This window comes from Macrosteles quadrilineatus, unplaced genomic scaffold, assembly GCF_028750875.1.
Source record: "Macrosteles quadrilineatus isolate MER2022 unplaced genomic scaffold, UCM_ALF_1.0 Scaffold_5__1_contigs__length_97177068, whole genome shotgun sequence".
NCBI classification, from domain to species: domain Eukaryota; kingdom Metazoa; phylum Arthropoda; class Insecta; order Hemiptera; family Cicadellidae; genus Macrosteles; species Macrosteles quadrilineatus.
In genome coordinates, this window is record NW_026542598.1 from 49,204,611 (window position 1) to 49,226,051 (window position 21,441).

General features: G+C 34.4%; 1 protein-coding gene across 4 annotated transcripts in view; it reads right to left on the reverse strand.

Annotated features, from left to right (window-relative positions):
- LOC128994057 (A disintegrin and metalloproteinase with thrombospondin motifs 16-like) overlaps nucleotides 1-21,441 on the reverse strand; it is a 141,688-nt gene that overhangs the window by 11,330 nt on the left and 108,917 nt on the right. For 3 of the 4 annotated variants that reach the window (XM_054418273.1, XM_054418274.1, XM_054418277.1), the window contains exons 6-12: nucleotides 15,369-15,455; nucleotides 11,903-12,137; nucleotides 10,877-10,997; nucleotides 10,225-10,354; nucleotides 9,257-9,399; nucleotides 7,051-7,106; nucleotides 845-971 (exon numbers count right to left, since the gene is read on the reverse strand). In XM_054418273.1, the coding sequence (XP_054274248.1) occupies nucleotides 845-971; nucleotides 7,051-7,106; nucleotides 9,257-9,399; nucleotides 10,225-10,354; nucleotides 10,877-10,997; nucleotides 11,903-12,137; nucleotides 15,369-15,455 (899 nt within the window). Of the gene's footprint in view, nucleotides 1-844; nucleotides 972-7,050; nucleotides 7,107-8,332; nucleotides 8,386-9,256; nucleotides 9,400-10,224; nucleotides 10,355-10,876; nucleotides 10,998-11,902; nucleotides 12,138-15,368; nucleotides 15,456-21,441 lie in introns of all 4 variants that reach the window. The other variant, XM_054418275.1, reaches the window with a different exon arrangement.

Sequence of the window (21,441 nt, forward strand, 5' to 3'; positions counted from 1 at the left end):
TTAAGATAATGTAACTATCCACCTATGCAAAGGGCAACTAATACAATTCAGATAACAAAACAAAAAAAATCTAAAATCTGTTGAAACCTATGACGTAACATGAATATAATTGAAACCCTTATTATATACAGAATAGTCCAAAAAGAACTAACACATTTTAACATAAACTTTTATTAAGCAAATTCTAACTACATGGTAACATTTAAATATGTTACAGATAGAAAATCTCAAAAAAAGTTTTTGGTGAAATTTAATAAATCTCAATATGGCCACCAATTAAAGGCTATGCCGGCATTAAATCAAAATTTAGCACATCACACACCTTTGCTGCGACATTTCTCGGGGATGGAATTAACATTGCATGGGTAACGCCAGAGCCTTAAACAGTGGCCATATTGAGATTTAATGAAAATCACAAACATTTTTTTAGTTTTTTTACCTGTAAATTTGATCATGTAGGTAGTTCAAATTTTGTAAATGAAAATGTATGTTTATTGTCTCAGTTCTTTTTTGACCACCCTGTCTTTAGTTCAATCTCTTTTTTTTAAGATGCATTAAGTGTCTTAACATTTTGTTGTTTAGATAAATAGATTTACTTTAACAAAATAATAATTTTATACAGGGTGTTCTGGAACCCCTTTGCATCCAAACAAGTACTAAACACACTAGCCAACAAATCTGGGATTTATACTAATTTCTCAATAACTTCATGGTCAACAAGTGTGTTAACAGAAGAGAACAATCAGTATATAATTTTGTGATATCTGTACTCCTTATGCTTCTGCAAACAATTAAAAGAAGGTGATGTTGTTGAACATATTTTTATCCATATGCTTTTACTTACAAATGGCCGACTTCATGGGCAGCAACTATAATCCCTGAGAAACCACCGGTATCTTCTATTATGGCAACACTGTTCACTTTTTCCAGTCTTTTGTTTACCACGCAGGCTCCGCCAACATAGGCAAAACCTAATAATGTCAGGTAGATATTAACAAACTACGTACCGGTTTTTGTATGTAAAAAGACTTATGTTAATTTGTATATATTTATAAGGGATTTAAAGTAAATAAGGTATTATCAGTTAGTTGATAAACACTTTTAAAATTAGTTAAGTTGATGAAATACAGTAAAAATTCAATAATTTACTACCTACACTAATTTACTTATAAGAGTTTAAAAAAAGTATTTCTTTTGAAAAATACAAAGTTTCTGAAACAAAAAATATTCTTAAATTAGTACCTATCTAGGAAATTAATTAATTAATACTATAAATAAATCTACTGTTGTATTGGCCAGTCAAACTGTCATGCATACATGCTTCTAACTAAGCTAAGTACTGCCTACAAAAATCAAGCTAAAAAACCAACGTAAGAACCCATATACCACCTTGATTTCTATGTAGGTACTAAGACCAAGGATAAAAAAATCAAAAGTAAGAAAATTTTTTAATTTTTTTGTAAGGATAAATTTAGCTGAAAAGCTAGGAAAGTCTTGGTCTTAGTACAAAAAGCACTATGTAACTACTCTATGCACCATGTGTTAGTAAGCTACTGAAACCAAGTTACCCATGCATTACACAGGTGTTTTGTCTTATTGAAATGAAAGATTGATGTATATTTCCTTGGTTATTCTTAATATGATAAAAGATTAAAATGGTAGCACCTAATACATACTATCGTTCTTGTTTATGTAAAAATTAACTATTTTAATAGATATATGCAATAACTGTTTTAAAGCTGTAGTATCTCATGGAGGTGTTATGGAAATATTGATTAATTTCTACGAGATTTAATTTCAACAAATCAGCCGGCGATATTTAATAAACCAGCAACTATCAGTCGAACAAAAGTTTGGTCAATTAAATCGATTCAACAGAAAAGTTATTGTTTGAATCAACTCATAGAACATATAGGCAAAAGCACTGCATATCATAAAACAAAATAGGAACCATGTAAAAAAAGAAAATACACACATGTAAGTGATTAGTTTCACACACTGATAAAATATGTCAAATAAACAAGTAAAATATACCAGAAAATTAACAGTTTGCAGCATCCAACTTGGTCATTTTGGATGATGAGCAATACATAATATTAAGGACTCTGAAGCACACAGAACAATGTGATGAACTTACCAGATCATTCAGGCCTATTGGCGAGGGCATGAAAATAGAGGACAGATTATTGAAGAGTCATCAATTGTGAACATTACAACGATGATGAGTGAGTGGTGACAAAAATATGTGATGTTAAATGATCAAATTAGTCGCAAATGGGATGTTGTTGGGAGCACAAAATATTTCAAAGACCTGTGGATTTTCATCAAAATTGGCAGTTAATATGGTTCCCCTCTGAGGACCATCTTTTAAAATTATTTTCACATTGCTTGAATACACTGTAATACAGTAGAACCTCGATAGTTCGACATAGGCATAGTGATGACGTGACATGTTGACAGCAGCCAATGACGGGTTCGCCGAGTTTATAAACTATACCCTTCTTATTGTTTTTGCATGCAAAAACTCAATACAATAACTTATTATTGTATTAATTAATAACAATTTTTTTCAAACATTTAAAGTGAAAAGCAGTAGAATGTTACAAACTATTTTAACAGTAAGCCAAAGAATGTACAGTAAAGATGTTGAGAAATTTGTTTATTTTTGTCAAGTTTTGACTATTCATTAAATTTAGGTATTTGATTTATTTCAGGTTTTAAATAAATGTCCCTGTAAAATAACTAATTTACTCCCTTCATTTCGACATTTCCATAGTTCAACACCCCCTTAGTCCATAAAGTGTCGAACTATCGAGGTTCTAAGGTCAAACGCCCTGTAAACATTTAAAATATTTTTTTTTATAACAGAACCAAATTCAAAACTGAAAATCTTATTATGAGACATAGGATAAATCATACTGTCAGTTTAAATAATAAGATACCAACTTATCATCTGCAAATCTGTAAGTCAAATTTAAGAGAGCAGTAGTTTAGAAAGAAACTCATTAAGTTTTTAATTCAATTACTAATATAGAGTAACCCAGGGGTGCCCAGAGGGGGGGTACCGTGGCGCGTTTGCGCCACAGGAATTTTTGGGGGGGGGACTTTTTTAAAGGGATTTTGGGGGGATATTTAATTTTTGCTAGCTGTCATGATGGCTGTATAGTTTTGTACAAGCAGTCCGAAAAAGTATTTCTCACTAAAAGTAGCTCACTATCAACAACAACAACATTTTGCCGTTCGTAATTAAGATTGCTTCTAAGAATGGTAAAGCACCTTGTCAGACAATCCTTAACATGCCAGTGTCGAATTTTACATGCTACATATGTTTTGTTGGTTTTTTAACGCTCCTTTCACACTATACGATTTCGCTCATGCGGTTATTAATCGTATTTGTTGTATCGCATTGGAGCTTATGGCCCCTTTCACATTATACGATTACCAACCGTGTACGATTTTCACCCGCGTAGCGACCGTAGGTGCACACTGTTGGTATCCGACTCCCGCACGAGTAAAAATCGTGTCTACTGCTAGTGGCCATGTGACCATATGGCCCCTTTCACACTACACGATTGTAGTCGTGCGGGAGCCCTCCCCAAGTACAGTTTGTTGCGTATAGTTTTCAGATATTTTGCGTTTACAGTTGTTTAATTGTTTAATTATTGAGTTGAACTACCTGTGCATACCGTATTTTATTATTTAGTTTTCGTTATTAATTACAGTTTTGTCTATATAGTTAAAATCATGAATGTGATTGATCTTGAAGCTTTAAACGATTCTCTTGAAATCCGAATATAGTTGAAAAACTTTTCTTCGTAATTTCTCAGGTCTTGAAGTAATGTTTTAAACATCCCCACTTCCTCACGTCTCAAATTTAAATACGACTATTATTAAATTTATTTTTCTCCTATAAATTATCAAAGTAGCAATTATTTCCTCGCGATCCATACTACTTAAAACTTTCCACTGAAATGTCAATGAACTCTGTTCTAGTGGAGTGGGGGTTAAGATTTTTTTAATCGTACGATTACAAATCGTATAGTGTGAAAGCAACAGACCCACGATCATCTGCCCGTACGATTAACACTCGTACGAGCGAAATCGTATAGTGTGAAAGGAGCGTAACTCCAGCATAGTCAGGATTTACAAAAGATCCCCTTCTGGAGGTGTCGTCAGAATACGTTACAAACATTTAACACAAAACACGAAATGATTACAGATAGGCCTATCACGCGTGTACATTGCCGTCGGCAAGACTGGAATTAAACTGAATCGGGTTCAGGTTATGACGGACCGACGTGGTCTCTGGATTGTCGTCTGCGTTGTCAACAGCTGATATTGGACTATTGTAGTGACTGAGAAGAGTATTGAAAATATAATGGGATATACAAATTTTGTGCTGTCCCAATTTTATGTATTCATATATTTCAAACTCCTCAAAGTATTTAATAAATTTCCTTTCGTGCAGTACTGTAGAATTTCGAGACCATCATATCCAGCATATAAATTGGTTATTATTGTCAATAGTTTTGAATGGAAAACTCAATTATGAATCCCATTATATTTTCAACATACTTTCCTCTGTCACTACAATTAGCCCAATATCAGCTTTTGATAACTTAGACGAGAATCCAGAGACCACGTCTTTCCGTCATAATCTGATTCAGTTTACTTCCAGTCCTGCCCGCGGCAATATACACGCGAGAATTGATAGGCCTATCTGTTATCGTTTCGTGTTTTGTGTACAAACGGATTGTCTGACAAGATGCGTTCCTACCATTTTAGTCATAAAAGGCAATCCTGGGGCTATAAAAATGAATTATAAGATTACTTCGTCACAAAAACCTTTTGTTCTAAAGGCATGGTATTTTGCCCGGCGATTTTTGTAGAAGGCAGCCTGCAGTGGCGAGCAACAATAGTCTGACTTATTTCGTGACTCTGCCTATAATTTTGAAACAATTAAGATACTTTTTGCCAGTATTATTAATACACTTAAAGCTGTTTGAATTCTTAAGCCCTCTAAACATTAATGCCACCTAATATATTGTACAGTTACAGTACTGTGTTGGAGTAGAGTAATTCACCGAGTATATTGTTGAACGTGTTGAAGACTTTGTCTATTGCAATACTGAGCACATGTTGGCTGACAACAAATTCGGAATTTTGTAAATTGAAAAACTTCTAATTCAACCATTAGTTAGATATGTATTGTTAAATGACGTTTCCTATTAAACATTTAATTTTGATTCTCAATCAGCAAGTTTGTTTTTTGTACCTCAAGTTTACTAAATACTTTAAATACTCGTTTTATGAGGTAAAGGGAAAATTGTCAGATAAATTGGTGGGGGGAGGGTAGGTTTAAATAGACGACAACATAAATTGGGGGACTACTCCTTTGGCTTGGGGGGGGGGGGATTGCGCCTCTGGGTTTAGGGGGGATGGGCACCTCTGGAGTAACCTCTGGATAGAATTTTGAATTTTTTATTTCTTTACATGAAAATGCGTAACTGTTTAAAATTATGGTACTGTTTTCACTTATTGATGGGTTAAAAACTAGGAAAAGAAAAACTGTTATATGAGTAAAGACTAAAGTGCTTTTCATTTCACAGATTTCACATGGGATTTTACATTTAAGTAATTTACTACGGATGTCAAATTAATAACCAATCAAGTTTTCCATGGACATTCAAACTGTTATAAACAAGACACCCTTTAAATTTAAACATCTTGATGATTTTCAGCCTCAAAATCGTCATACGATGTATGATGCAGTTGTGGAAAAATCATTAAGACATGGACAAATGTCTCATTTACATTTTTTAGTGGAATTACTGTCTTCCATGGACGATATAATTTACTCTAAGAGGAACTGCTGTAAAAAGGTAATATATTAGGATGAATATGTAATGAAATGATAAGAGTGAACTTCAACAGGGTGCTTGAAGCTTGTGATAACAACGATTACTCAGCGATACGGTGCAAATGTTGGCAACAGTGCGAAGTGTCCGGAGTAAGAGGGTAAGCAAAAGTCACTTGCAAAGTCATTAGTCCAGCTGTCATGAGTAATGGATATATGAGTGTTAACTGAATGGTTGACAGTAGGACAGACATTGAAGAACACACAATTTAAAGTAACAGTCAGCAAGATTGTTTAGTAACAGTTTTAGTTTGGGAGACACAGGACCCACAACAATATTTGGGAGGGATGAAATATTTTTTAATATAAAAATTGAAAGTTGATGTGATAATTTTATATAATATTGAGTTTTATGTTTGAAAATGTTTAAAGTGTTTGAAAATTTCTTATTTTATCACTGATATGGTTTTATTGTTGAAATGTGTATGAATGTTTGGTCTCAAACAGGTTTACAGTAAAAAGTTGGAGATAGTTTTAAAACTATTTTGTATGGAATCTTTTTTGATAAATTGATTCAAAATTGGTTTCCAACTAATGGTAAACATACAGTTAACTCTCACTTACTCAAAATACAAGGGGAGATTATTTGAGTTACAAGGAATTTAATTAATTTTAAAATTGAATTAAAGAGGTAATTTTCTATTAAATTTGATTTACAAACAACAATAATAGTAAGCGTGTCTCTAATAATATCTTTTAACCTAGCATTTTGCTTTTGCACATGGGTACCGTACAACAATAAACTGCTGATCGTTATTATTGGCGTATTTGCCAAAAGACATCACTGCCTGAACCTTGAGACAAAACTGGCACACATATGAGCCTTTACATATATAATGTAAATTTTGTTTTATCTGTTTTGTTGCTATTATGTTTCCTCATGTTGCATGGAGTTTAATATTCATAGAGACATTTTAGTTTAAGTAAAAATAAATCCAAATTAAAATTGTCAGGTGAAAAAGAAGATAACAACTGATGGTTGTTAGTTATGAATCATCTGAAAGTCTAGTGGTTCAGCATAGCTGGCAGGAACTTTGGTGGTCTTTGGAGGACAGTGAAGTAAGGAAGAACATGGTCAGTAAAGTCATGGTCAAGGGGGAAGAATTTGTGCAAGTGCGTAGTTAAGGACCTACCTGCAGTCCCCCTGTTGCAAACCTCATTCGGGTAATTGCGTCGACACATGTCTAATCTGCAAATAACAATATATAATTTATTTCTAGTCAAACTTGAGTTTGCACAACCTGAACGAATTCATAACTGCATCCGTCCGATGATCATTTCTGTTTCTGTTGCTGGGAATACCTCGGTAGAAGTCGTGAGTTGCTGGGTAGACCTATTCTAAACCGAGAAGAGCCAGACTAGGATATTTATGATTTTAAGTTCACAGTTTCCTTTTTCATTTTAAAGTTGGACTATTAAAGTTTGTAGGGGTGAAACTTGCGAATAAAGTCTAAAGCCTTGAATGAATTAAGAAAATATAAGCTATAAGTAAATTAGTTACGTTCATAAGCTAACCAATATAAAAAAAAAATTGATAGTAATTCAAACGTTTAGTTGGTACCCGTAAGTCTCATTTTATTTAAAAGTGTTACCCGGTATGTCGAGAAAATATTTTTTTAAATATTCACTCAATCTAAAATGTCAGTTATTTGTGAAAAATGAGCATACTATGGGTTGTATCTAGTTATTGTTATATATTCTACTTGTTTAATGAAAATTGAATGGTAGACTCAAATACACAATTATTTAAATGTTAAAATCTACATAGGCGAGGTTGAAATGTGTTACACAAAGTAATAAGTTAGTTTTTTAATCTAATCTATATAGAATAAAATCATCTAAATTATAAGTTTTCTCTTTATCCGATTTCCTACAATCTAGATTTCAAATATTTAATCTATAAAGGTTAACACCAACCATCCTACTTCATAACCATCCCTTGTACAATGTATTAGTTCACCCTGTTATCTCAGTTGAAAAATTCACTCTCAAGCACAATAGGATACCGTGATTGAGTAAAGATAGTTTTATGCAAAATGAAAACGCATACGTTAACAGAATGTTGTAAAAACCTGTATACTTTTGATTATTGAGTATACTATTGACTTTAAAACTGAATTTTAAAACTGAGATAAGCTTTGGAAAATGTTTTCAACAACAGATCAATCATTATGTTTTATTACATCTAGAACCAAAAATTACGTCAACAATGGAATTGATCATCTGTTCTTCAAAGGTGAAGAACAACAATACATGACACAAATATTTTGATTATTGGGTTTTATAGAACCAAAACAAACGACAACAATGGATTGATCGGTTGTTTCAAACTGCCCCAGCACACACACATGTAGGCTATGTACACCATTTGTATGTACAAGCGTACGTAACGTACGAGTCGTGGACGTAACGTACCGGCTGTGCCCTTCGTACAACGTCCACCCTTGCGTCTCCTGCACATGTCATACCTGGCCACAACATATCTTGTCAACATCCGTTACAACCACTTCACACTACTTTGGTGTACAGCTTATGACCAGATCAGAATTTATTGAAAAGCACATAACTCACTTTTAGCATAGATTAAAAGATGTCTATACTCCTTTTATCTATGCTTTTAGTGAAACAAATAGAATTAACTTGTTGACTGTACAGTAAGAGGATACTGGGACTTTAAAATTATTAGTAAAAAAATCAAATAGAATGTATGAGTTTCAAAGAAAGCAATATGCTGTAACAAATAAACATATAGGAAAAAATCCTGTACTGGTTAAAAAGTCTTGCCATGGATACAAAAGTCTTGCTATTCGTTTTCATATTTTATTCATAGTTTTAACCCCCATTCAATCATTAGAATAAAAACCTCTCATATAGTAAGTTATTAAAACGTTTTTGGAATGTTTTGAAACAGATTGAGTGTAACTTAGGTTGTTGTAAGGTAGGATAGACCATCTAGGGAACCACCTGTAGAGTTTTGTTGTTGTTTTTGTTCAAATAGATTATAGTTGAAATACCTCTCACAGAGTGAGCTGTTGTCAAAGTTATACTCTTTTAGTTTTCAAGTATATAAAGTACAGTTTGAAGACCTTGGTGTTTAACAAATAATTGATCCACAACATTGACATAAATTATAGTAATTAACAGAAGCACAATACATGTTAACTCAATTAGACTACGTTCATTTTTATTCTGAAACTGACTACAACTTTGAAGTTAAATTTGTCTAGTTTTCTAGTCAAAGGTATCACTAAACTTACTTCATGAAATGACAGTAAAACACTTTTTATCAATATAAACTTAACATTGTAAAAAATGGTATAAAAAAGTTAAATTGCTTACTTGGTTACTGCTACTGCAATATCGTAAACCGGCAGCCGCCTCTCTCTGAAGAGATACTTGCCCATGTCCGTGAGTGCGGCTGCCGAGTCAATGGCGTCTCGCCCGACCCTGTTGCGCTCTAAATATGGCGTTGCATCTCTCCCCTTTAAAACAGGAACATTTTTTAAAGAATGAATTTTTACATCCTTAACCAAATTTAGAAGTAACAGAGTGGTAGAAGACTGAAAAATGTGGAGACGGTAATGTTGGTGAGGCCAGAAACCAATTTGGTTTCCAATGGCCACAAGAGTGTAATGAAGTAACCAAATTAATTTGAAGTCTTGTAAAACATTGTCACGAGATATAAATTGTCTTGAACAATTTTGTGTGACAGTCCTAGATAGTTTGATGGTCCTAGAATTCAAATTTAAACTAATTTATTTGTTTTGCAAAACATAGAACACTAGATGCTATACATGTGCTTTGCATAAGGTTATATAAACATTGACTTTCAATAACACAATTATTTTTGGCTTATCATCGTATTTTTAAATAAGAAGCTTGTTGCGAAGTGTGTTTCAAATTGGTTTCAGTTTGAGTTAATTATTGCAGATTTTTATTTACTTAAAATACCACAGGCCCCACAGGGTAAGCAATAGTTTAGTTATGAATAATTTTAGTGATTAAAATTGTTTTTAAGTCGGTACAAATAACAACAAATAAATATAGTAAACGTCACATAATCACTTTACATAAACCGGATGGACACATACAGTACCTCAAACTAGTCTTTTGTACGTCTATAAGGATGATAATTCTACAAGAAGAGTTTATTTATTTTTGGCACAACATTATACACTTCACCAAGTGTTTCTTATATATTTTGGCAACCAAACGTGAAAACTAAGTCATGATTAATTAATTATTACACTCCGTAATGTTTAAAAGTTGAATTACAAGCTAAAAATTCAACAAAGCTTAACACTTACCCTTGATATTATAATTCCAGCGATGCTTATTCGTATTTTGGGACCCTTTAATAATTTATATCTCATATCTACTCCATTCCAAAATGAAACAAAATATCTTTTGATTTGAACATTGTTTCCACCGTGTAACCTGCAACAAAATATTTTTTTGATTTGAACATTTGTTTCCACATTATAACATATAACAAAATATCTCTTCACTCCTCACAGTTTATTGTTGAAAAATTGCTATACTTATGCTCCTCACAGTGACGTGACACTGCTCTGTTTTACCAAATAATGTTAACTTCTAAAAGTTAAGTTTACTCTAAATTTTTAAATGAATAATTTATGAATAACCACAACATTTACTTTAAAGAGTTCTAAAATCATGCTACAAAGCTTAAAAGGAATTCCCTAGTATTTTTTGGCTTACTTAAGTTATAACAGCTCCTGTAGATGAGAGATACAGATCTTCTCAGCTATGAGAAGATTTTCTTCTGATTTTTGATACAAATATAATGTCATATGAAACTGTACTTAGATGTTACTGATCATTGGATTTTTATAAATACTCCTGATTAGCTGAAAAACAACTGATATTCTTCAGTAAAAATCTACAAAGATCACTTTATGAATCCATAAACAGAAACATAACAAGTAAAACACTCACCTGTATCCATCATAATCTACAATGACTAAAATTTCTGGGTAGATCACATAAGGTGCTTCTCTTTTGTTTATAGATCTTTTACTTCTGTGCTTTTGTGGTACTTCATCTGGTTCCATGAATGCTATAACAGAAAATGTTGATATTTTAATTGATACGGTTTCAAATGTTCTCTATTTTTTTTAAATTAATTAACTGAATATACCTCTGTCACTCCACCAAAATGTTATGGTTTTAGGATATTGCAGTGTTATGCTGAGATTAAAAACTTAGGAGTTAAACCATCTATTAAAAAGGTGAAATTTATTAATTAAATTTGTAATCTTGCCAGGGGGGTACAGTTTACGATTAGACAATTTCTCTAAAGAGAAGTTGGCATTATCATAGCATGACCTAGGTCCAAAACCACTATTATCAAAAAACATGTTTTTTGGTTAAAAAAGTCTACCAATTATATTATACAGGCCTAATATACCAGGTGTATCCCACTATAACTTCGGGATAAAAAACCTGGCATCCTGTGCCTTTCCGTTACATTAAGTTTATTTAATGCCTTTTTTACTCTTAAATGAGTGCAAAATCAAAGACGAATTGTAGATTTGTCATTCAAATAAACATCGGAACTGGCAAAAAATTCTGTACTACGCTTTTGGTTAGTATCACGCTAAAATGAGATGTAGCTAGAAAACTCCTAAAAATTTTAATACATTGTATCACATTTTTTTAAATCAGCACTATTAGTTAATGGACAATGTCTAGGTAAGATAAAAATCCATTCAACGATTTCTTGGTAGAGATAGGGCAACCTCCAATCAAAATTAAAAGAAAAATATTTCTGCTAGGGCAATCACATTGAATCAACAAGTTTCTGGGTTCTGCTAATAAGGTTAATAAATAAGGTGCTAATAAGGTAAAACTAAGAAGCCTTGCGAAAACAAAACAAAATATTTGGTTGGTTTAGGTGAATGATGGAAGCGTGTGGTTAAACCGTGTTTCATAAATTCTAAGAAAAATCTTAAATGATCTGACCATAATCACTCATATCCATGGAGTCCTGTACACTCCGCCTGTAGACAATGTGGTGATGTCTTGGGCCGAGGTGGAGGGGGAAGCCGTCTGTCACAGCCACGTCCTCGGCTGCTTCCTCGTCCAGGAATGCCTCGTCGTCCACATCCTTCGCCTCAGGGTCCGGCCTGGAGTCTAGGTGTTGCCTCACACTAGCAGGAACAGGCTTCACCACTAGGTCCTCGCCTATCGTCCCCTCCTGAAGAAAGAAGGCGTTAGTTAGTAAAAAACTTTGTGTGTTTAGTCCGCCTTTTATCATGTTTACCTATTGCATTGTGTGAAATTTGAAGCCCAAATTGCTGGAAAAGGGTATAATTTTAGCCTTTAAACAACAGTTTATGCATCTGTTTCAAGTTTTTTATGCAGTAGTTTTTACACGTATAATGCATTTTTAATACTCTATCTCGCTTAGTTTTATGAATGTACTGGCATTGATTAAAGTATATCATAACATTTTAAACCATCTGATCCAAACATTAGTAGGATATGAAGATGAAATATATTATACTCTTGCCAGGAGCACAGCCAAGTCCAGTGATACCTCTTTGGTTTGAGTAACTATCTCTATGGAGAAATAGTTATTACGTGCACAAGTTGAGCATTTTAATAGGGTTCAAAACTTGTTTCTGAAACAAAATTAGTCAAATGCAATATCCTTTTACCTTTCAAATATTATTGTTAGGGATAGTTAGGTGATAAACCAATCGTGAAACTCTTACTTCAACTAAAGTTTTCACAGCTTACATTTTGTATCCATCCAGAAGACTTTGGTACACCTAAGTTCTTTATTCCAAACAACATATAATGGTATAATTTTGACCATAAATTATGAAAAAAAACATTTTTTTACAAAGTTTCAAACATGTATTCACGAAGCTACTTACAAATCTAACAAACAACTGCAAGTTCTTTACAAACAAACAGACCACTGTCAAAGTGGCTTTCTCAATATTATCATTAAATATGTGAAAAGTATTTATTAATTGTTAGGTTAGAACACATTAAAAACATGTCTGATTTAGTCATTAAATCATTAAAGTAAATTGGTATTTTATTCCAAAGTGGTAAACAGCAAGGTAATGTAGTTGTAGCGGTGTACATCACTAATTAACCACAATCTAACATTTTATCGAATCAAATTCTTTACCTGTTTTATGAAGTAAGAAACACTAAGTCATGAAAATTAGTGCTCTAAAGCGTTATTAAATAATCAAGTCCACAGATCTGCAAGTTATGCAAGCTTAGCCTTGAACTTCTCCTGTACTTTCTAACTACAAGAGTGCCCTTGAAGTAACTTGATGCTCATCTTATAAATCGAAACTTGGACTAAGATCCGGGAGCATTACACTAACAACTCAAGCATATATCACTGAATCATTATATATCACCGTGTATAAGGACTGGAGTACTATACTGAATCATGATCAAATGATTTCTATGAATATCTGATTCTGATCGATTTCCTAATAATGATTAGACACCTAATCCGCCTTCTACAACTTTTAATAGTTATATAAAATCTATTTAAAAAATAATGCCGGTACAATTTTTGGGAGCATTATAATGAGGTTAAAATACAGGTAAAAAAACACTCACAGTCCTAAATTATTTTAAGTGATGGGGTTACTTCGGATTACTTTAATTTATTTATAATCCCTTGTCCAATATTTATATTCTCCTAATAAACTAGAACTCTATGGTATAACTAGTTAAAACCAATTAAAAATATATTGTACAATTTCCATTAGCATCGATTTTAAGTTTTGGCTCCTTCATTCTTACAGAGTGTATAAGCTATGCATTAATGAAGAGATTGTACGTTTACATTTTCGAAGGAGCCAATTATATTCGCAAGGAAATAAAACATCATAAAGATAAACTCATGTAAAATTTCGTTGCTCAAAGATGGAAATGAATGGAAAAATATTAGGCTTGACGTCCAATATCTGAAGCAGCAAATGACATACACACGGAAAAGTTACTTTACATATACACACATCATACAATTGTCTTTAACTTATCCATAAGAATGGTAAATCTAAATACCCCCGCCGCAGCAAACCTACCGACTAAGCGAATTTCCATTTGTCTGAATCGATTTTCAGTTAAATGCCTATATTTTAATAACATTAGGTTTAACGAGTACCTAGGTTTGCTGCTACAAGGAAACTAATAAAGTGTGTTTTTGAGTAAAATATTGATAGCTTAGTACAAAATAAATAAATTTGCCAAGTTTGATCAAAATCTTACTAATATTATAAATGTGAAAGTTTGTGTGTTTGTTTGTTTGTTTGTTTGTTTGTTTGTTTGTTTGTTTGAAGGTCAATCACGCTTTAACTACTGGACGGATTGGGCTGAAATTTGGCATGATGATAGCTCATATTCCCGATTAACATATAGGCATATTCTTAACTCAAAAATCCTTTCGGGCTCCGCCCCAGTGGCTCTGTAGTTTCCCATGTTAAACTTATGAGTATTCATAATTTAAAGGGAATTAAAGAATTTAGTCAGCTGTTTCAACTAAAAAAGTTGGTTCTATGATATGCAAAAGTATTAAAAAGTTATAAGATTTACCAACAGGGTGCAGCACTATTTTTTTGCATTTATGAAAACACCTAATTTGAACTAAGCACAACGAAAAACTGTGATAGGCAATGAGAACTGTCAAAGTAGGATTGTTTACAGTTATGTTGATGTTTTTAATTGCATGAAAAAATTGTGATATTTTGCGAAAAACTGTGTCCTCCCCTATTGCGAACGCTAAGTTGGAGTATAACTGCAATAAGCATTTTACACTTATATGCCAACCCCGTACGAAGGACGGGTACTCTACTAGTATATCCATAAACAAGCAAACTACAACATTTGACAATATTCTCCATAAGAATAACATGGGAATTTTAAATTTACAATTTTTTAATTTTCTCCGTTACTAATAATCGAACAAAAATACTTTTATATACTAAATTATTTGTTTTTTTAAGCTCTTTAAAAAGGTCTAAAGAGAAATCGGGAAATTTTGTGTTTTGAGGGTCAAAAGTGAGAAAACCCAATTTTTACCCCATAAAACCCCCCGTAAAGCCCTGTTCCCATGGTCCGATCGTGCTGGTTCGCGAACTCATTCAAGTTTATCCCGCTTTACACCTTTAAACCAAATTTCATCAAAATCGGACAAAAATTACTCAAGTTATCGCGTTCACGGACGTATATATATAAAACATTACACGTTACATATATAACGTTACATATATAAAAATTTGAACGAATGGTGTTTTTGGCCTCTGGGGACATCAAAATGAAAAAGTAAATCGGTCCCGGGTCTAGGTCTTACCGTGCCACCTACGGTAATAGCTACTTCCCTATAGGGAAATTCGCTAAAAGAGGGACAGTATGTTCATTCTCCAGTAGTCCTACTATATAATATACGTACCAGTAGTAGTGAATTATCTCCAGGATCTCTATGTAGTAAAATCGCAGCTTGCCTTAGCTCGTCCTGGTACGGGTGGCCAATGTCCTCCTGGAAATTAAATATATATATTTTCAACATTTTTGAAAAAATGACTACTTTTTAATACACCTATGATAGTTTAAAAAACTAAAACCATTGTCGGTCTTAATGAGTCAAAAGTTCAAACATAAAGTATAAACATTGGAGGACAATATCATTCAGAAGCATGGATACAAACACTTCAACACTTCAAGGAGACAAATATTTACTAAATATAACTGTTTATTACGATTTTTTAAAATGGAAATGGAATTATGAACGTACGCTTTACTGATGGGATTTAATGCAATTTTTGAGTGGATAGTGGGCTCTTAATGAAAATATAATACACACTTTCAAAATCGTCAAAACAGTAATTTTTAGTCTTAAATTTAGCTGTTTGTGATAAAGACCAACTGGAAATACGTCGTCTACCTAACTAAGGAACGTAAACATGTATTATTTTAGATTACTTGTTTACTCTTCTTCCTATGAAATAAAATTACCCGGTAATTTTACCGAAAACTTTCCCAAGTACACGAATTTTCACTCTCAAAATTCACCTAACTCGGTTGAGTTTGATTATGATTTCAAATGTCATGAATTGTTTAAAACGGTACTCAACCAACATCATTCGATTTTTAGAGCACAAAACCCCTGATTTCAACCACATCCTACCATAACACCATCACGACGACAAATGAACAGATGTTGAGGGGCTGATTGTTTATTGTACAAAAATAATATTGTAACTTCCACAATTCCAAAAGTTCGCGAAAAGCAGTTCATGATACACAAACGAATTATTAAAACCCAACCAGCTGTTTCTTTAGCCAGCCCAATGATCAAGGTCAGCTGTGCCCAGTTTCAAACCATCAAAAAGTGAAGTGTGTTGTAAAGTCGGGTGTGTTGCTAGGCCAGTGGTTAGCGTCTCAGACTTCAGTACGAGAGGGATGGGTTTGTTTAAAACATTAGGGTTTGGTCCGCTTGCTCCTACAGCGTTTGTATTGCCGTTGCCGTACAGTGTACCTAACCTAACTTGAAACTGCCGCAGGTGTATGCAATATACAAAACAGAACTACAGACTTTTGCCATGTTCTACACCATTCTCCTTTGATTACACAAACTCCAAACCCCATCACATCCTACAACGGCGACAGGTGAGATGCGACGGTGATGTGAACGCGCGGTCGTGACGAACGCGTGGGTGTGTAAACGCGGAAACGTCTCCGACCTTTTTTAATCCCCATAAACGACAGAAGGCTCAATTACTCGGCGAAGACGCGCACGATTTCGCGCGATCGGTCATTACAATAACATGAGGCGTTGCACGCATCAGTGATGCAATGTGTAACCATGTAACCCTCCATGAGTCCCGCAGGTCGAGGTGTACTAGACAATCTCGCATCTCCACGTTCACTTTTACTGCCAGTGCTAACACCTCGTCCATGTCAAATGAGGTTGAAGTTTACAATCACGTCGATATGTTGTTCTGTAGATATGAGGTGGAATTGTTTTACCTTCTCTAGATTCCCCCAAGAGTAACGATAGTGCACGGTGAAGTGTGATACTGCTCGCACAGGTCGCCGGAATGGTATCCCCCTGCAACGTATTCTGTTATCGTAGGGAGGCAAAAAATAACAGATTTCCTCGTTAGCGCAAGTTTGATTGCGAGAGATCCTACTAGAGGAAGCTGGTTTGGTGAACCTAACCCAACCCTGCTGAATCATCTTCTCTCGGTCGCGAGAATAGCTACGAAGTCATCCAGAAGCTGTCTCAAAGATTCAAGAATGTTATAATTTAGGGTTTTAAGATAATACTTTGATATTGCTATCTCTTCGGGTATCATGTAAACCCTACATAGAATCTACTGTAGAGGTTAAAGCTGATTAAACCCGACTTTCTCAACTAAAATTTAACCTTCCCAGTCCAGAAAGGTGATCACAGAATAGTTAACGAAGAAGAGTCACTCTCGAGAATAGAGATAATTGGGGAGATAGAAAATTCTTACAACTGTACGGATCCATTGTGATGCAATTTTACATCTCAATCTGAACCTAAACATTTTGAACCACACTTCGATTTGTGGTATCGTAATGACGACAGTAAACAAACGGGTTGCTACATCACAGACTTTATGACATTGTGGGCGTCGTCGGGCGGAAAGTTGATAAAACGACGGTCGTTTGTATTGGCCATAATAGAAGGGTGTGGTCAACGTATAAAATGACAATAAAATGCACTTTTTGTTAAATATTAAATTTTAAGTAGATTTAAGTTGTTTGATATTCAAACTTTAAAAAAATCATAAAAATCACAAGGGTGGACGTTTACAAATTTCTTTACCTAATTATTGGTAATAATTTGGCTTGCGATCTTTATTTACCCACCCTATTTTCACCTTAGTTGATAAAATGTCTTGTTGAAAAGTTTAACAAAGTAGATGACTACTTAATAACAGCATATGATTAACACCATACTTGGAGAATAATTGTTTCAATATTTTATCCCACGAACTAAAGTCTACGAGCTATGAAAGAAGCTCACATAGACAACTGGATAAAATTTTCGTTCATGATATAACTCTGTTCCTGTGGAAGGTGGAAGCTTAAGGAAAACAACCGAACGACAACAGGGCAAAAACCAACATCACAAAAAATTGAGATAAGTTAACCCAGCGAACCCAGGAAGATAACCAAAATAGCCCTTTTTAATCGATTCGGAAACTTCCTTTTGGTATCCTTTGGCAATGGAAAGCAATTGAGACAAAAAAAAACTCCTTCGTAACGCTGAGGAGCCATGGCTTATTGATTATCCTCCATAATACTTCGGGGTCATGGGGACCCTAAACCTTCAGGGAAAGGTGGTTTTGTAGCAGTGGTTTAATTGATTTAGTTCGTTGTAATCCCAATGGCTTTGCAACCTCCATCAAAACAAAGAGATGCCATGGAGTATTCGTTGTAGAACCATTAATAAGTACATGTTAGTACTCTGTGGTCTTAGAGGGATCATGGAAAACCCCTGCGGGTCTATGCTGAGGAACCATGGATTATTTTCTATAGTACTCTGTACTCTTGAAGGTTTCAAGTTTCAATTCCTTCTTTTTTTTATAAAAACACTGTGGAACCAAGGACCATCCAATGTATTACCATGGACTTGTGAATTATAGTCCTCTAAGTCTTGGGGGTCCATGAAGGTCCATGAAACCTCATTTAAAATGCTGGTGTATCATGGACTATCCACTGATTACTAAATAGTAGCTTGTTCCATAGACTAAAGAGAATCACAAGACTTATATTTCCTTAGTCAATGCTTGTACTCTCACTCTCAGAACTATGACACCTCATTTACAACTTTGGTTGATCCTATTTAGTACTTCTTAGTATAAAGTAATACTTCGTAAAGCCGAAGAACAATGGACGATCTACCATTGTAGTTCTCACCACCACGTTAAACCTTCTAGTACAAATGTCTTAGAGATGCTGGGAGCCGTTGCAGTATTGGATGTAATTAATTCAACACTCTCTGTAGAAAATTACGGAAACTGCTCTGTATTCCCGCTGGATGCTGATGGACCGTTGAACCTCCTCCACGACTATTGTCTAGCATGCGACCTGCCTCAAGTCGATTTACGTCTCATTGAAGCGTATCTCGAGATCTCACCAGCGACAATTACAATTGTTTACCACGACCCCGCGATACGGAAGAGATTGGCGGGATCTTCTTGGTGTGTGGCCGGGTTTGATTTGCAGCATAGCTGTCTTGCTACGGATGATTATATACCTAAATAATGAATATTGTAAACATAAACATCTATATCAATGACAATACCGTTTTGCCTGTACAATAAGTAGAATCATAACCATTTTAAATTCCATTAAAGATACCAGAAAAGAGCATCTCTATTTTTGTCCGTCTATCTTTTTGTGAGTTTGTCGAGGACGCCCAAGACGACCATTCACACTGCCTTCTTCGGGAAAACTAGAGCATACCAATGTAAAACTCCCTTTCGTGTATTTAGAATTTACTGTATTATTTTTTTTTATCCTTGGCTATTTAATCCTGGTCTAACCTTTTTGTAAATAAAATAATGAATGTTCAAAAACTCAGTTTAGTGCGACAATGATCTCATTTTTTTGGGTTTTATACGTTTAATTACTGATTCAACTGCGTTTAGATTCAACTGCTTTTCCTACCATAAGGATTTTAATATTCAAGAAACTTCTTATGAGCTTTGAAGCCTCTTTTTATGGGTGTACCTCGTAGTAAATAAAGTCTAATAGACCTAATAGAATATAATTAGCATATAAAGTCAAAGGAAAGTTATATTTACAAAGAAATCTCGAAAACACATAACACAAACAATGCAATTTCATAACTGCTTACGTAAAGGTGAAATTAGAAGCTTAAAGTAATTTAGCCAGCAATATCTCAACTGTCTCGTGCCGTTATGTGGAGGAAGTGAAATTTATGATTTACTCACGAACTTGGCGACGAAACCACGCGGTTTGCAAGTTCAAGAGAAACTAAACTGGACCAAAATGTTTTAACACTTTTCTTTTTCTGAAAGCTGTGAGTGGAGGACGTGTCGGTGAAACCAAGTGTTTTCGATTATATTGATGATTACAACAAAGTGTTTGTTGATTTCAAAAGCACTTGCAACGACGTCCCAGATCGGTTAGTTTCGGTTCAGTTTTGTTAAGCATGAATAGAGAGATAAACACTGTTTGTTTATAAGGAGGTTAATCTATTGGTAGATAGCTTGGTTGACAGTTTGAACGCCTTTAACCTTAAGTTTTCTTTATATTTATTCTAAAGAAAAAAACAAACGAATCCCTCATCAATCATTTAGGTTTTCCTAAGTGACTACACGCAATCACTTTAAGTCACTATATGACGAGAATGGCACTATGATCACTATGATCTTGATTTTTGGTTCTCGGTGAGCATGAAGTTGAGCAAATGCTTAATATTGTCGACTGCTCAAACAGGGGTAGACGCAGCTAGGCGTATTCAAACCACACCAGTGAATGATGAATGTGAGAGATAGGATTTTATACAGTGCAGCTTTGTTTAAATATGACTTGAATATTTTACTGAATCTTAATGCGAAGCACATCAAGGTCAGCTGGGTACGGTTTGTACCTACATTAAGTGCGCCAGTCAGATGTTATCGTCCGGATACGATGAATGAGATTATGCGATTTGATGTATTTATTTTTACCGCTCCGCCCATATTGAAGTTCCTTTGGCCGTACCGCGATCAAGACCTCTAATTTTCATGCTACTGCTTCAAATATAGATTAAAGAGTAGACCCACTCTTTAATCTATGGTTCGACTTTTAAGCCGCACCTTCACCGTCCAAATGGCAAATGTAGCTTGTCCTTCACTTTGTCCAAGTTCGAACGGATATTTTAGTTTTAATACATGTTTACTAGGATTTTCCCAAATATCTTCTGGATTCTCCAACAGTTAGTTAGTGTATCTCCCTATACATCCATGAACCCTAGTGTATACCATACATCAATTATCTATATAAGTATATCGTAAATAAATTCACTAAAGCGCCAAGAAATTTTAAAATCCATAAACTTTTCACACCTAAAACATGTATCAGTTGAACTTTTTTTTTTTTTTGATAGGTAGGTGGAATGCGTTACGCACTTCCCGATACGTTGAGCGCACCTCCTGGAGCGCCCGACGTGCCGGGGGAGTGTGGGACTCCTACGGGTGTCACCGTAGTTTAGAAACGGACGATATTCTCCTCTTGAAACCAAATACTTACTACGGAAGCTCTTAAATCTTCCCCAATCCTTTTGAGAACGGTAGGTCCGCAACTGAGAGAAGATGATTCAGGATGATTGGCTTAAAAACGTTAGCTAGATTCTCTAGATCAGTTTCTTCTTGAAGGAACTGTCGCAAACGGGCTTTCAATCCTCACGAAAATCCGCGACTTTGGTCCGCTCGTAATAACATTTTTTTTTTTTTTATACAGACGGACTATTTTCTTCACTC